This window comes from Macrobrachium rosenbergii, chromosome 56, assembly GCF_040412425.1.
Source record: "Macrobrachium rosenbergii isolate ZJJX-2024 chromosome 56, ASM4041242v1, whole genome shotgun sequence".
In the NCBI taxonomy this organism is placed as follows: Eukaryota; Metazoa; Arthropoda; class Malacostraca; order Decapoda; family Palaemonidae; genus Macrobrachium; species Macrobrachium rosenbergii.
Window position 1 is genome coordinate 20,372,308 of NC_089796.1, and position 16,434 is coordinate 20,388,741.

The 16,434-nt window shown below is 39.4% G+C and overlaps 1 protein-coding gene across 1 annotated transcript; it reads left to right on the forward strand.

Annotated features, from left to right (window-relative positions):
- The first annotated feature begins 5,254 nt into the window (after positions 1–5,254).
- LOC136836711 (uncharacterized) lies at positions 5,255–13,545 on the forward strand. Its single transcript, XM_067101213.1, has 6 exons — positions 5,255–7,456; positions 10,641–10,771; positions 11,343–11,472; positions 11,787–11,947; positions 12,514–12,579; positions 12,813–13,545. Exons 2-6 carry the CDS (start codon positions 10,724–10,726, stop codon positions 13,233–13,235), a joined length of 828 nt encoding a protein of 275 aa, XP_066957314.1. The 5' UTR covers positions 5,255–7,456; positions 10,641–10,723; the 3' UTR covers positions 13,236–13,545.
- The last annotated feature ends 2,889 nt before the right edge of the window (positions 13,546–16,434 follow it).

A 16,434-nucleotide genomic window follows, 5' to 3' on the forward strand; every position in this document is an offset into this window, starting at 1 on the left:
TCTAAAGGCATCCCCTCATGGCCCGTTGCTCTCTCAAGGATTGGAAATACCAGCTGCCCTGGGTCCTCCTTGGGTTAAGAGCCGCCCAGAACCAAGGCGACCCCTCCTACGCGGAAAAAGTCTGCGGGGGAGACCTGGTAGTCCCAGGGAACTTTGAAGGGACAGGATGACATAGGACGCAGAGGCTCCGTGAAAGGATTGGAAAGTTCGCCCCCTGCTAAAGGACATTCACTGACAGGACGTCCCCCTTCATGCCTCCTGAACTATCCTCCGCCACCCACATCTTCATCAGGGATGACGTCGTGCGCCCACCCATAATCAGACCCTACAGAGGACCTTTCCTTGTACTGGAAAGAGACAAGAAGGCATTCCGAGTAGGCGTCCACGGGTGGGAAGACTGGATATCCATAGATCGTCTGAAACCCGCATTCCTGGAGGAGGACATCGGAGGCGGTCCCCAAAGCCCTCTGCAGGGGGTGGCACCCCTGCGGACAGCTCCATGCGAAGGAAAGAGGCATGGGCGTCCCCAAAAAGCCCAGAAACCAGACAGAAAGGCACCCCAACAAATCACTCCAGAGGGCGCCGAGGAAGACGACCACCCTCTCCAGTTGACATCCAGGAAGCGAGGCCCCTTCGTCGCCCCTACAGATACCTGCTTTGATCAGACATTACCTCCGTCTTAGGGGGGAGTATTGTAAAGTCCCCGCTCAACGCGTTCGCTATAATGAACATCCCGTTTTCTGTGGTGCCTTCACATCGACCTGGGGTCGGTGGAATCACGTGTTGACCACCGTATTTGTAAATTATATATTTTATTGTCTTTCCGAATGATCATGCTTATGTACATGTAACGAAGTATTTTTGTAACAAGTCAAGCATTATTAATCACTATGTTTTCTGTATGAACTTGCCCTGTTTTTGTATAGAAATAGTTTGACCTCAGGTCACCTGTAACTCTTTGTACCCACGGTCTCTGCGATGTATGCAGACGTCCGCACGCTGCTTTATAAGTGGCTCGCTTCATCAATAAATCCACCAAAATCACTTTCATGTATCATAATAAAGTCTTCATTAACCTACCCATCTCACAGACTCATCATCAACATAGAGTTACGGGCTGCTCTAGGAGCAAGAGCCCGTGCTGGCACAAGGCCAGCTAAATCTAAAACAACAACAACAACATCAATAAATCAGCAGTACTTGTCTTCCTGCTCATTATTTCGCACCTCTCACAGTCTAATGTCGCATAAGAAAACCTGAACATAGGTTTGATCATTCTTCTCAAATATATGCCAAATTGTTGGAAGGTATTACTAATGCGAGGGAGGATCAGAAAACAGCACAAATGTTGGAGTGCCTTCTGAATATCTTTGTAGAACTAGCAGTCCAATTAAAGAAACGTCACCCCTTAAATGATCAAATTCTGATGGATGCGTGTTCCATTCTTGATCCTACAAATTTGGTAGGGACTGAGATATCATCTATTTTTTAAAATTTCTTCAAAATTTCCAAATATAATCTTGGAGTATTAACAACAATAATGGTGTGCACTAATTATGTGGCGATATTGGCAATTTTCTTTCTGAAAATATCAACACAGTCCTTCTCAGCTCAAGTTTATCAAAGTAAGAAATATCCTATTCTTTCAAAGTTCGTTCGAGCCTTGCTCACCATTCCCATATCAAATGCAGATTTTGAGCGTATTTTCTCCATGATAAACTTGACAAGAAATGAAAAACGAAACACTCAAATGTCTCATTAACAATACCAAATGAACTATAACGTGCAGTGAAGGAATCAATAAAGAAGGTGATTGCACCAAATTTAATTCTTCCAAGGACATGCTGAGGTCCGTAAACAAAGATATTTACAATGCATAGGGTTATCAACTCAATACATTTAGTTCATATTTAACAAGGAAAACTTTTAGTTGGTATTATGTACCTGTACCCTTTAAATCATCGGTTAGAAGAAGAGTGAGTTTTTTTATTTGTTTATTGTGTGTGTGATTTCCTGTTGATTTAATTTCCTATTTTTCGTAAAAGAGATAACTTTTTGTTTGATATCCAAATCCAATACTTCCAGCAGACACGTCTCTAATAGAAATGTCAAATGTTTATTAATGGCCAATTGTATTTTTATGTTATATACAGTATTTGTATTTACTGTGAAAATAAAATAATATTAAGTTGCAAGGACGGGTTTGAGTGACATACTGGCTGGGTGTTGACTGGTTTATTGGTGGTTCCTTACTGAATGAATGTACAGAATCTTGAGTTGTTATTGGCTGGTCTGAGCCACAAAGCAGCATCTACACACAACAGGGAAAACAAGGGTAATGATTCAGACATCTGTGTTTTGTCGCAAGAACAAACAGATAAGCGATGTGTGAGACATAATAAACGAACAGTGATAAAACATATATCAATGAAAGGCCGGAAAATTCCACATATGGCCAATTGCATGAGATTCAAGACAAATTAATGAATACAATGCAGCAGCAATATATGAAATGGCGAGATGTTTGGCGTCTTCACAAAACAGAAACACACATACAGTTTGATACAGAAGATTCGGTGGAAATTATGCAGTACAAAGGTTAGAAGATGCTTGCATGTGCAAGTAGTGGTGATTTACATAAATCGGAGACAACAATGGTTAGGGAGAACAGACGGAAATATTGTATGGTAGAAGTTGCGTTCCTTGAGAGAAAATGGGATGTTCTTGTTCGCTCTTTGTCTAGGTCCTCCAAAGATATGACGATGACGCATCGCGTGTGCTCGAAAGTGACGCCATCGGTGATGGGTCTCTTACAATACTCCCCAAGCAAGGCGTCGATGCGAAATCGTCTTGCTGACAATTGGAATAGGCTCGAAGGGCTTGGGCTAGGGCGGTAGGAGGCTGAAGGGCAGTGCCAGCCAGCAGGAACTCGGAGGGACGGTGGCGGGTTGAAGGATGACGCCGGATGATCGCCCGGTGCCAGCTCGGGAGGGGGATGGCGGGCTGAAGGATGACGGTGGCTGATCCTTGGTAGCCAGCTCGAGGGCTGAAGGATGACGTTGGCTGGTCCCTTCGTGGTCAGCCCCATCCAGTACGAGTTCAGGGGCGGCTTCAGGCTTCCTGGAGGAAGTGTCCAGGGCTCTGGTGGTGTGGTGGGTCATTTTGGAGGGTCAGACATCTACTGAGAGCTCGAGAACGGCGGAAAGCGGGGAGGTGGTGAAGGGTCTGTTGGCGTGTGGGTTGTCATCTTGGGTCATCCGTCTGCCATCGGCTTCATGTCACTCCAGGGTCACCAGTGTAAGGACAGGTTTGAGTGACATACTGACTGGGTGTTGACTGGTTTATTGGTGGTTCCTTACTGAATGAATGTACAGAATCTTCGAAGTTGTTATTGGCTGGTGCGAGCCGCAAAGTAGCATCTACACACAGACAGGGGAAAACAGAGGTAATGATTCGGACATCTGTGTTTGTCGGCAGACAAACAGATGGCGATTGTGAGAGACATAATAAATGTACAGTGATAAAACGTATATCAATGGAAAGGCCAGGAAATTCCACATATGGCCAATTGCACGAGATTCGAGACAGATTAATGAATACAATGTAGTAGCATACTATATGTGAAATGGCAAGACGTTTGGCGTTTTCACAAACAGAAACATACATACAGTTTGATACAGAAGATTCGGTGGAACATTATGAGTACATGGTTAGAATGCTTGCATGGCAATGCAAGTAGTGGTGAATGTACATAAATCGAGACAACAATGGTTAGGGAGAAACAGACAGAAATATTGTATGGCAGAAGTTACGTTCCTTGAGAGAAAATGGGATGTTCTTGTTCCCTCTTTGTCTGGGTCCCTCTGAAGCTATGACGCACGCAAGCACGCACACGTGTGCTCGAAAGAGACCGCCATCGGTGTGATGGGTCTCTTACAAAGTTAGCTAAAATTAGCACTATTTTGTCATGCCACTAACATAATTTTGATAGATTTAGCATAATTTCATGTAGAGTTTAGCATCAAATGGCAAATGAGATCTGGTAACACTGGTACAGTAGCCTATTCCTAGTATATATTAGCCTACAGCTACAAATTTTTACTCTCCACGTGATAGGCTAAGTGTGGGTAGGCTACTCATACACTGCAAGTCTGGGCCTAGCCTAGCCTACTGACAAAGTCCACTAATTTAAATTGCCAAATTCCACTCCGAAGAGGAGAAAAGTAACTATATTTGAAACTGGGAACGAATTTCTTTTTGACAAAATTTGTTGATCCATCCTAGTCTAATCCTGGGTACTCACTCATAGGCCAAGGTTGCCTTCTTTGTTCCCTTGTCACGTTTTCCACCGGTTCTGCGCTTGCTGTGGAGACCCTGTTTTCTTCCTAAAAATTCTGCTTAAGTGCTCCCGGCGGCATCACAGCCTCTCCTGTTTCGTTCCCAATGAATGAATTCGATGCTGACACCATGATGGGGCTTTGTTTGCCACATTTACTTAGATGAGGTGTGATATAAATGCTTGTTGGGGGAAGATGCATCTTTATTGTACAAGTAAGAATAATACAGCAGACAGTTTGTCAGCACCACGAGGGCATTCAGGCACACAGTTCCAGCAGACATACAAGGTTACAACAAAGAAAGAGAGAGAGAGAGAGAGACATGCCACGGAAAAATAAAGGTGGTTAATCTTAATTTTAGGGGCTGTAGAAATGAAACAATTTTAAAGATCAAACTTCGTAAAACATCTTACAAAAATTGTAGAAGCATAAATATGTAGACAGAAATTATGAACAAAAATGATTCCGACACCTGACACAAATGGTTTCAACATAACCGCCAGACCGCTGACAATAATGCCCACGTTGCACATTGGCGGTTCAAGACTCGTCGTAATTTGCTCAATACGACGTGTTTGGCGACCAATCAGCATCTGTCGCAGGCCTCGGACCTCAAAAAAAAAAAAAAAAAAAAATTCAGCTGATTACGACACCACGACATCATACATAATGAACATTTATGACAGCAGTGCACGCGGTGAGATGAGATTATGAATGCGCGTAGTCGTACGCGACAGTCGCTGATGATTCAGGCCACGCTCACATTAAACGGTTTTGACAGGTCGGCGACGTTCGTGAAGGCATGATGATTTTTGCCCGACTTAGTTACGTCCCATGCTGACAGACGCAATGGCAGCGCCATGTGTCATGCACATGGATGCCACCATACTTAAGTGCCTGTGAACTCGGCACTCGCCATTCTTGTTGCAGCTGCAGACAGAGCAAGAAGATGGACGACACGGATTTGTTGAGCCTCATACCCGAGAACCTACATGATCCGGAATTAGTAGAATGTATTTTGGATTGCCACGATGCCTTGTTGCAGTTAGGAGTTGTTAAGTGCCTGCAGGAACGAAAACGCAAGAAGAAAAGAAAACCAAGAAGGTGCTGGAGTCTGGCCTTACAAAGAAGAGAAGAAAGGTTATTATGAGAACTTGATGAGAAGGGGCAGCTGAAACTCCAGAATTGTACCCGGAATTTTACCAGGATTACAGAGGAGCTTTTCAATGAGGTATGTGGAACAGATCACGCCCTACATAAAGAAGCCCTCACATTCTGGAGAAGACCCATTGAGCCAGGCCTGCGTTTTGCAGTTACCTTACGTTTCCTTGCAACTGGAGAATCCTACAAGAGCCTGTGCTACCAATTCCGAGTAGCGCCCAACACGATCAGCGGTATTGTGCCCGAGACTTGTCGGGCCATTGTGGCTGCCTACGGAGATGAGGCCATGCAAGTATCCAGCACCCCAGAGCAATGGAAGGAGGCAGCCCATGGGTTTGAGCAACAATGGGATTTCCCACACACCCCTGGAGCAATAGACGGGAAACACATCCGCATCCAGAACCCATCTTTTGGAGGAACTCATTTTAATTATAAGAAGTTCTTATAATTCTACTAGGAATTGTTGATGCCAAGTACAAGTCCCTGTACATGGATGTAGGTGCCATAGGGTCAGAGTCTGACGGCGGTATCTTTGCCAAGGCACAGTTTTGCAAAATGCTTGATCGACATGAAGCCAACCTGCCTGCCCCCTGAAAGATTGCCAAACGAAACTGAAGATAAAGCCCCAGCCGACTATTTCTTCGTCAGAGATGACCCCTTCGCTCTTAAGAAGTATATGACGAAACCATACCCTGCACAAAGTCTGACAATACCTGAACGCATCTACAATTATCGACTAAGCAGGGCAAGACGTACAGTGGAGAATGCCTTTAGAATCCTAGCAAGCAGGTAGATATTGTTAACAGATATTACTATCTGTATCTGGTCTGCTTGTTTAACTACGTATTTAATATGAAATCCCTTTTGTATACCATCCTCGTTCTCAGTTCTCTCCGCGTGACCATCGAATCTTGGAACGCACTGATCCACCTACTAACCTGAGATCGTCTTTCTCCCTCCTAGTATTTCTACGTTCCTAGTCCTTTCCTGTTCATAGGATTAATCTCGAAATCTCTAAACTGCTATTATCACCTTTCCTTTTCTTTACATACTACAGGTCAACGAACGATTTCAACAAAAATGCTCAATTACAGAGCTTATATTCTTGAGGTGGTTTAACCAGGCAACTGAGTTACAATTATATAATATTCTCGGGCCTGCCTCAAACTATTTTTTTTTCTTAAGTGAACGGTGGATATTAAAACGAACAATAAAATGGAACGAAGGAAGGTGAAAAAGAAGGAAAACATCAGTCCAAAGAACCAACACTACCGTCTACAGTACGCCGCACAAAAAATACTACATGCCACCAGCACCCTACGGAGACCCTTCATGAAAGAATCTTAACGCATTCATTAAGGTCACACAGTTTTCCGCCATAATACTACATGTAATATTAATTTTTTTTAAAAATACCATTAATGCAACATACGAGATTGCCGTAAGTTATACAGAGTAAACGAACGATTTGACTATCATCAAAAATAGCTATCAATATTTGGGAAAAACAACAGGTGGTTGAATTTCCGAGCTTCTGAATCATATTTTTTGTCATTCTGTACTGTGGTGCAACTTCAATTTGACCGTGACTTATCACAAAGGAATTTCAACACGGTAACTAGACCGATTATAATAATATATGTTTGTGTTCTACGTAAACATCGAACTTAACATTATAACAACCGCAATACGTATTTAGAAATTCACCTTCAGATAACCCAACAGCAAGACCCCAAATGTGGTATTTCAAAAACGAATCGCATACTTAATTGCAAGCTATAGAAAATGAACCTAAAAAGTATTTCGCAATAACTAAGATAAGATAGATGAGTTCCCTCACTTCTCCGAGCAGGTGTGCAGTCAATTGCAGTTCTCATTAAGAAGCCAGACGCCATGACGAAAGCAGCAGTTCTTATTTTGAGCTTTCTGCCTTTTTCATTTCTGGACATCAGTAGAAGGTAGGTGGTTTTAGAGTTTAATATATATATTTAATAACATATATATATATATATATATATATATATATATATATATATATAAATATATATATATACATATATATATATATATATATATATATATATATATATATATATATATATATATACATATATATATATATATATATATATATATACATATACATATACTGTATATACATATACTTTTTCGAATTAAGCCGTTCTCCTAACAGGAGTGGTTGACAAAACATGATAATAGCAATTGCCATATGTTCACTTAAACTGCTGAAGCGAGGTTGATCTTATACACAGACACTGTACCATTCACCTATATGTTGCAGGCACTTTCATTTTCTGAATATTAAGGCCCTTCCGTTCCAGTAATCATTCACTCTATCTATCCAGCGCTTTCTAGATCCTTCTCTCTTCCTACCTTCCAACACTTACAAATTACCCTTAATTTTCACCAACCGTTCTTTCCACAGGACCAGACCATCTCAAAACACTCCACTCAGTCTCTTCACTTACAATCAACAAGCAGTTAATTTCAAAAGCCTCAAGCTTTTTATTTTTTTCTGTATTTTTTCACACTTCATTCCCATCCACACTTCATTCCCATCAAAGAGAGCAGGGTCAACAATGCCCTTCATGCATTCCTACTTGGGCTTCCAAAGACACACGATTCTCTTCCCAGTCCTTCACGCACACCCTGCAAGCTTTCTTACATCACTTATTTTGTGACTCATCCTTTCTCTCATCCTGCCTTCGCCTGTCACACGTACTCTCAAATACCTATGTAAATCAATCTCTTCTTGTTTTCCACCATCACCGTTAACAATCTCGTCCACACATTCTAAGAAAAGCTTTATTTTCACAACACAAAAAACATTAATTCTCAGCATATCTTCTGCACCTACATCTTCAAATCCCACCCCATATTTCATCTTCACATCAGTTCTACTAATAAAGAGTGCCTGGATAAGGAAATGAGAAATTAAGAGAAAAAACCCTAAAATTATTTGATTTGATGAGCAATTGCAAGATACATGAGTGATTATGTATAACAATACATAGAATAGATTGGGTGGTTAATTAAAGGAGATGAGAGTGGAAAAAGAGACCATGAAATCAAAAAAGGGGAAGAAGTTAAACGATTTCAAGGATACCTTGTTCTAAAAGAAAGAAAATGCAGAGAAAAGGGTTAATGAACAAACGGATGTCAGATTAAGGTGTCATAAGAAGTTGCCTCAAGAGAATGCAGTCCCGCAGTGGAATGAGTATTTTGAAGATTTGTTTTTTGTGAAAGACACAAGAGTTGCAGAAAAGCGTGATCAAGAATGGAAGAAGTTGGGGAAAGTTTGAGAATGCTCGTGAAAGTGACTTTTTAGGATGTAGGATAACCAATTAAAAGCTGAAGAATAAAAACACACCAGTATTGTGGGGAAAGCGTGACTGTGTGGTTGACCAGAGATTTAAAGTAAGTCTGGATGCGGGAAATGTTCCAAAGGAATGGGTGAGAAAGCTTGTTCCTTTGTATAAGAGTAAAGGTGATACAAATAATAAGAATTACAATGGCAGGCAGTTAGTCAGTGCCCCAAGGAAGGTGTATGGCATGAGTTGACTAAGAAAATAGGACACATGACAAAAAGACTAACAGGAAAAGAACAGTAAGGGTTTAGACAAGTAAGACGGTATGAGGATTAAGTGTTTATCATAAAATATCTTTGCAAGAAGTCTCAAAGTAAAAAGAACAAGTTGCATGAGGCATATATATATGGACCAAGAAAAACTTTAAGATAGAAACGATCGAAGCAATGTGGGAGTGTTGATGACGAGTGTTAATGAAAAAAAAAGTTAACGAGAGCGAGAAAATGTTTTCATGATAGAGTGACATATGTTAGAATTTGTAGGCGGGAGAGTGATGCATAGTGTAAAAAGGGGTTGTGTCATGGTTGTGTTATATCTTCATGGATGAAGTGATAAAAGAAGTCCGAGAAAGGACAGCTGATGTAGTGCAGCAAAGTTGCAGGAGTTGTGAATAGTGTGGAAAGAATGGTGTCTGCAAATGAGAAGAGTCAAAAGAAACTAGTCAAAGAATTTTAAGGTGATAAAAGGATAAAATATTCAGTAAATGTGACCAAGAGTAAGGTTATGAGGGTAAATGGCAACATGAATATGGAGCAATGAAGAAGGGAGAACGGAAGCAGCTGGTCTGTATAGGCATCTGGGAGCAAATGCAATGAATGATGATGGGAAGAAAGAAGAAAGAGGTAAGACACAGAAACGGCGATACCAACAAAACAGCAGGATGTGTGCAAAAACTGAAAGAATCTTGGAGTCTCTATAAAAGCAAACGTCAGTAGGTATGAATTAACTGTTGAATGGAAGGAATATAAAATTTAGGCCTAAGTCCGAGCGCTGGGACCTATGAGGTCATTCAGCGCTGAAGCGGAAATTGAGAGTAAAAAAGTTTTAAAGGTGTAACAGGAGGAAAACCTCACGCTAGCACTATGAAACAATTGTTATGAGAGGGTGGACAGTAAGCTGGAAGAAAAATAATATGAATGGAGGTACAGTGAAAGGAATGAAAGGGGCTGCAGCTAGGGGGCCAGCTAGAGTTTCTTGAAGAACTGCAAAGGAAGACTCACAGTGCACCTCAGCAGGTGTAACTGATGGCACTAACCCTCTACTGTTCAGTAGGCTCTAGTTTATGAAAGTGAAAAGTGGAAACACTAAATATGAATGAAATAAAAAACTGGATGCTGTAGAAAATAACTGTTTGCTTAGGTGAGATAAGAAGAGCTGAGAGTGAGAAATGTGGAGATATGGAGAACGGGTAAAAGTGTTAGCGTAGCTGGAAGGCTGGTTCAGTGTTTTGAGATGGTCTGGATATGTGAAAATAATGAAGAATGACAGGTTGGTGAAATGTTAGGAGGAAGGAATAGAGGAGGACAAAAGAAGTTCTGAATAGATGGCACACAAGAGGAAAGAACAAAGAAGCTCTTCACCATTTACAAAGCAGTAGAGTGCTTGCAAGATAGAAAATATGTAAGACAGAAGATATGTACTACAGACAGAAGATAGGAGGTGAGAGGTGCAGCGTATATAGGTGGGTTTGACACTGCTCATAAGCATTCCATGTTGGTGTAAAAAAGGATGAATTGTCTCCTATTCGTTTCAGAGCATAATAGCCCACTTCTTGACGTTCAAGTGACGGGTAATCTCACGTTAGACAAAGACTGGGATTACGGCCCTGTGTGAAAGATGCTCTCTGCAAGAAAGGGCAGCTTGCAAAAGGACGTCGAAGCTTTGGTGAGGAATGTTGCCAGTCTTCGAAGCATTAATAATAAATGAGAAATAATAAAATTATAAACAAATATATAATATAACACACACACACACACACACACACACACACACATACATATATATATATATATATATATATATATATATATATATATATATATATAAATAGATAGATAGATAGATAGATAGATAGATAAATAGATATATAGATAGATAGATAGATAGATAAATAAATAAAATAAATTGAAAATGAAATGTTACAAACTATAATGAATAAATATAAAATTTGGGTAAGAAAACATTAAAAAAAGGGTACAATTAAAAACATTTGAAAATTAAACCAGAGAAAATAAGGCATCCATTCTGAAAGACTGGCAAAGCACTGAATAACTAAGTAACTCAATGAATAAATAAATAAAAAAACACAAAACTGAAAGTTCACCCGAAAACCTCAACCAAAGTTACCGTGCAGCGAAAATGCTTCATGGCTCCCGACTCCCATTTTCTTTCCCCACCTCGTTTTCTTTCTCCACCTCGTTTTCTTTCCCAAACTCGTTTTCTTTCCGTCTCGCAGTTCCAGGACTACAGCATCCTTCACACGGACGAGACAGCTATAAACGCCATCAAGTTGTCCTGTATGGTTCCTGGGGGACACCACACGGGTGAGATCACTTCGACCGTCGGGGAAAGAGGAGACTGGATGGGTAAGAAACACTGTCAGGAATGAGATAAAGTTCCACTCTTCTCTCTTAACTGCTATATTTCCTAATATTGTTAAATACATTTTTTAAGGAATGCCCAGGCTGGTGACAAGAATGAGCTAGGTCCATTACAAGAACGTATAGAATTTATGATAGCCTGTATAGTTAAGAAGAACAGAAGACTCTCTAAATGTGTAAATGCCTGATACAAACTCATTGTTACTGACAAGCCTTGGATTATTATTATTATTATTATTATTTAACATTAAGTTACTCTCAATAAAACCCCAAATATCACCACACTATGGTCACCACAGGGCTACGATCCTGCCAGGAGGGTCTCATGACAGGGATGAGAGCGCGAGTTCTGGACTACCAAGGCACCCTCGGTGATGACGTAGCTGTGCAGAATGTGGAGATGGAGTGCAACTACAACTACAATGAGTCAAGCGTTCTGGCTGTTGATGAGGACTCAAATGTAAAGTGTTTAAGTGTATTTGTAAATGAGTATGATAAGTTCATGAGTCATTTTTCAACGTGAATCTGTGTTTGTTTAAATTCTGTTTATTCCAATTCTTTTTTCTATCTTCTTTTACTACTTACTTCACACAGCATAAATCTATATTGCATAAAACCTGGTTCACAAGTATACAAAATTGTATGTGGTGATATATTTTATGTACAGGGGACTCAGAACCATGTACTTGTAAATACAAGCAAGCATACTTGAAAAACGCCGATTACCGAGTCAACTCACCATATCATATATATCCCTAGCGTTTCCTTCCCTAGTTGGTAACTAAAGGTAGCTTGCCTTTAGAAATTCTGTACAGCGTCTCTATGCCGAACCACTCCCCAATGTTTAATTTTCATCCATTTATTTTGAGTTTTTACTTACTTCAGCAATCCAAACACTTTGCCTCATTCCTACTTCTGACCTTCAGTTAAAAGCACATCCTTTGAGCCATCCCTCTTAGTCTAAAAGCGTTACTCAGCTGAACTACTGCAATAATCGTATAACGGAAACAAATTCTGGTTTTCCAGATCAAACAAGGCCAATGGAGCGAATGGGCTCAATGTGATGCAGGTTCTGCAATTTGTGGAATAAAGGTAAGTGAAGGAAGATATTCCTTGATTTAATATCCTTTGCTATGTGATTGGTACTGTTAAGATTTAAAACATCTGCTCGATTCACAACTTGAAGCTCTTATTACATTTGCCTACTACATTCTGTGTAAAACTCATGATTACTTCACAGTTACAGTCAATTTTAACTGTGAAGACACAATCCCTGAAAGATACTATCTGTGCTGATGAAGCTTTGCTCTGTACCTTCCCAACAGATTCGATATGAACAGCCTTTCCTCATTCAAGATACAGTAGGAGTAAGTGACATTATTATGTACTGCTGCAGTGTTGATGTACAGCCTACGACTGCACCTACTCCTACAGAGACAAGTTCTTGGAGGCCTGAACCATCCACAACTGCTTGGCCTGAACCATCTACAACTTCCTGGCCTGAACCATCCACAACTGCTTGGCCTGAACCATCCACAACTTCCTGGCCTGAACCATCCACAACTGCTTGGCCTGAACCATCCACAACTGCTTGGCCTGAACCCACAACTGCTTGGCCTGAACCATCCACAACTGCTTGGCCTGAACCTTCCACAACTGCTTGGCCTGAACCCACAACTGCTTGGCCTGAACCATCCACAACTGCCTGGCCTGAACCAAAAAAATTAACCAAAATTCCAAAAGCCTAAAGCTTCAACAACCCAGTTGCTCAGCCCAGCAAAGTAGGCTACATTTTGGGTAATTTGAAGACCTAGACCAATATCCACTCATAGGCATAGAGATTAAAAAACTGGGCTGCATAAAAATTCAATTTAAAGAAAAAGAATTTTGCACAACTTGGTGACCAAATCATAGGGAATTTGTTCCTGCATTAACTTTATAGCTCCACACAACTGAGGAAGAGAAACTGACCAGTTGATGAATGCAACATTCCCGCAATCTAACATCTGTATGACAAAAAATAAAACTTAATAAAAGTGAAGGCATTTACAACAGAAATACTTTAGAGCTAGTAACCTACCTATTATTTACGCCCTCCCTCACAATGGATAGAAGAGCCTCGTAACTGAAATTATTCAATAATTATAACTTTTTACTATCAAAGTGATATCGATCATAAAATATTAAATCAACAACTTAATAATAATAATAATAATAATAATAATAATAATAATAATAATTCCACTCACTACTCAAGAAATACCTTTAATATTAGCGCAACAGGTAATGGCGAGACACCCTTGCTCTCTTGGGACAAAAGTAAAGATAATCATTGATAAAAAATACAAAAAATAAACTTTGCTTACTGATTGCTTGTAATAATTTTTCGTATCAATCGCTGATCGTTATATTAGAAAACTTGGAACACATGTCACCGAACAAAGTATTTACTCATACAAGATACTTTCCAAGCTAAATAACTCATTGACAAAAATAGTCGCGCGCATACACGACGCATCGCAAAGATTTACAATTATTCCACGTGAGTAATGAAAATGTAATGGTTGTTATATGCTCAACAGTTTCGTCGGCCAGTAAAAATTTCCTTCTGGACCGTTTCCTTAATAAACACTCCAAGAAGACCATTGGCGGACGAAACTGTTGGGCATTTTTCAGTCATTTACATTTTTCATTTTCTTGTGTGGAACACAACTGAAGATATTTCCTCGTGTCCATGAAGATTACCAGTATTAACTATATATATGTATGTATGTATGTATATATATATATATATATATATATATATATATATATATATATATATATATATATAGTATACTGTGTCTATATATTCTAAAGCTGACCAACCCGGTGCCGCATGGAAGAACTTTGAAAACCTAGAAAACTGTCCTGTCCCTTGGAATTGTCTTGTCATAAAGTATGTGTACTATCATCGAAAATTTTTTCCTCTTTGATTTAATAATTCTGTCTTGAATTCATTACTTTAAATAAACATGATATATACATGTATACTTATATCCTGGCACTTATCTGATTACATGATGAGAGAGAGAGAGAGAGAGAGAGAGAGAGAGAGAGAGAGAGAGAGAGAGAGAAAGAGAGAGAGTAGAGAGAGAGCATGAATTTACTCCAATAGTTAAAACCTCAGATAAATTCCTGCTGATTGTTTGATGGTGCCTTGAGAGAGAGAGAGAGAGAGAGAGAGAGAGAGAGAGAGAGAGAGGAGAGAGAGAGAGAGAGAGAGAGAGAACATTTGTAGAGGGGTAGCAAGTGGTGAAGTTGTGTGCGTGGTGGTGGCACTACTCTGTCCACATTAATAATTAATTTCAAACCTCATTTAAACCAACTTTAAAACGAATACGTCACCGTAACGTCACGAAGCAGTCGCTATAGTGAATACCGAAGGTAAAAACGAAGAAGAAACGAACAAATTAATGAGGAGATTCGCATTTGAACGAATAAAAAAAAAGGAAATATTGTACATGTTGATGTCCGTCTTAGCCAGCAGCTGCTTAAGATACAGCGTCCGTTGGCTATATAAATATTAAATTATTATCAAAATTGCAATTTTTGACACTGTAAAAAGAGCTGCAACTATTTTCGGTCTTTTCTACTTGTTAACAAACGCGTTTCAGTTTCCTTTGATGTTCTGAGGAAAAGTGTAGGCCGAAGTCCGAATGGTCTAATATAGAAGTTGTCGATAAATGGTGATTTTGTAGTGGATGAAGTGCTTAGATATGATGATAGTAATACCTCAAGGTACTTAAGAATTTGTAATTTATTGGGAAGGTATAATTAAAATACATTTGGTTTATGATGAACACTGAAAAAATGTGGTATTTTCATCACAAATAATTTTTTAATGAGGGGGCAGTTTTATCACAGTAGCACTTAGTGCTAAAGTGCATGTGATGATGGATTTGTTTCTCTGTCGAGAATTATTTCGATTCTAAAGTGCCCATAACTACGAAGTTGTATTTGGTAGTAGTAGTTAGATATGATGATGGTAATACCACAGGGTACTTAAGACTTCGTATTGGCAAGGTATGATTAAGATACGTTTGGCTTAAAATGAACACTGAAAAAAATGTGGTAATTTTGTCACGTTACTTTTTTCTGTTGCAAGGATTGTAAACCACATTTAAACCTACTTAGGTTTTCAGTGTTGATTTTATTGAGGTAATAAACAATTACATTAATAATTCTCATAAATTACGATCAAATTTCACATAAATTCTGGTCAAAAATTGATGTTATAGGGGATTGGGATTTACTGTAAAGGTTAATCATACGCCTTCCGGCAGCATCAGAAAAAGGTGATGTCAGTGAAAATGAGAATAAACTCAGAAAACTGAAGGAAAAGGTGACTTCTAAAAACGAAAATTTAATTTGTTTTGTTTGTTTGTATGTCTGTCACGGGGTAGGTTTATTTTGAGCAAAACCTTTCTGGGGTGACATACAGGCGGTGTCCAAAATTTTGTCTGGTCTGTTATGAGTCTGGATTTCTATAGTGGACAAACAAATACACACACACACATGAGCAGCAGTATATATATATATATATATATATATATATATATATATATATATATATATATATGTAAATGTTTACATTTCAGCACCTCTTTGCAACAAAATTTTGTAAAACAAACAACCATCCTCTGCTTATCATTATTATTTTTATAACAATAGAATTTGCATATTTTCCTTGAGTATAAAGTTTTGTTGCAAAGAGGTGCTGAAATTTAAAGTCTAAACGGCAAAAGCGTTAAAAGAAAACCACGACACGGTTTGGTGCTATCTCAGTCAAGGTCTTGATCTCAATCCTCCTATCATGTCTCCCACTGTCATTCTTCATTATTCCATAGTTTCTCTTGGACAGGCAGAATCCTGAGGTCTGCAACACTTGCCACGCTGGCAGAAGGC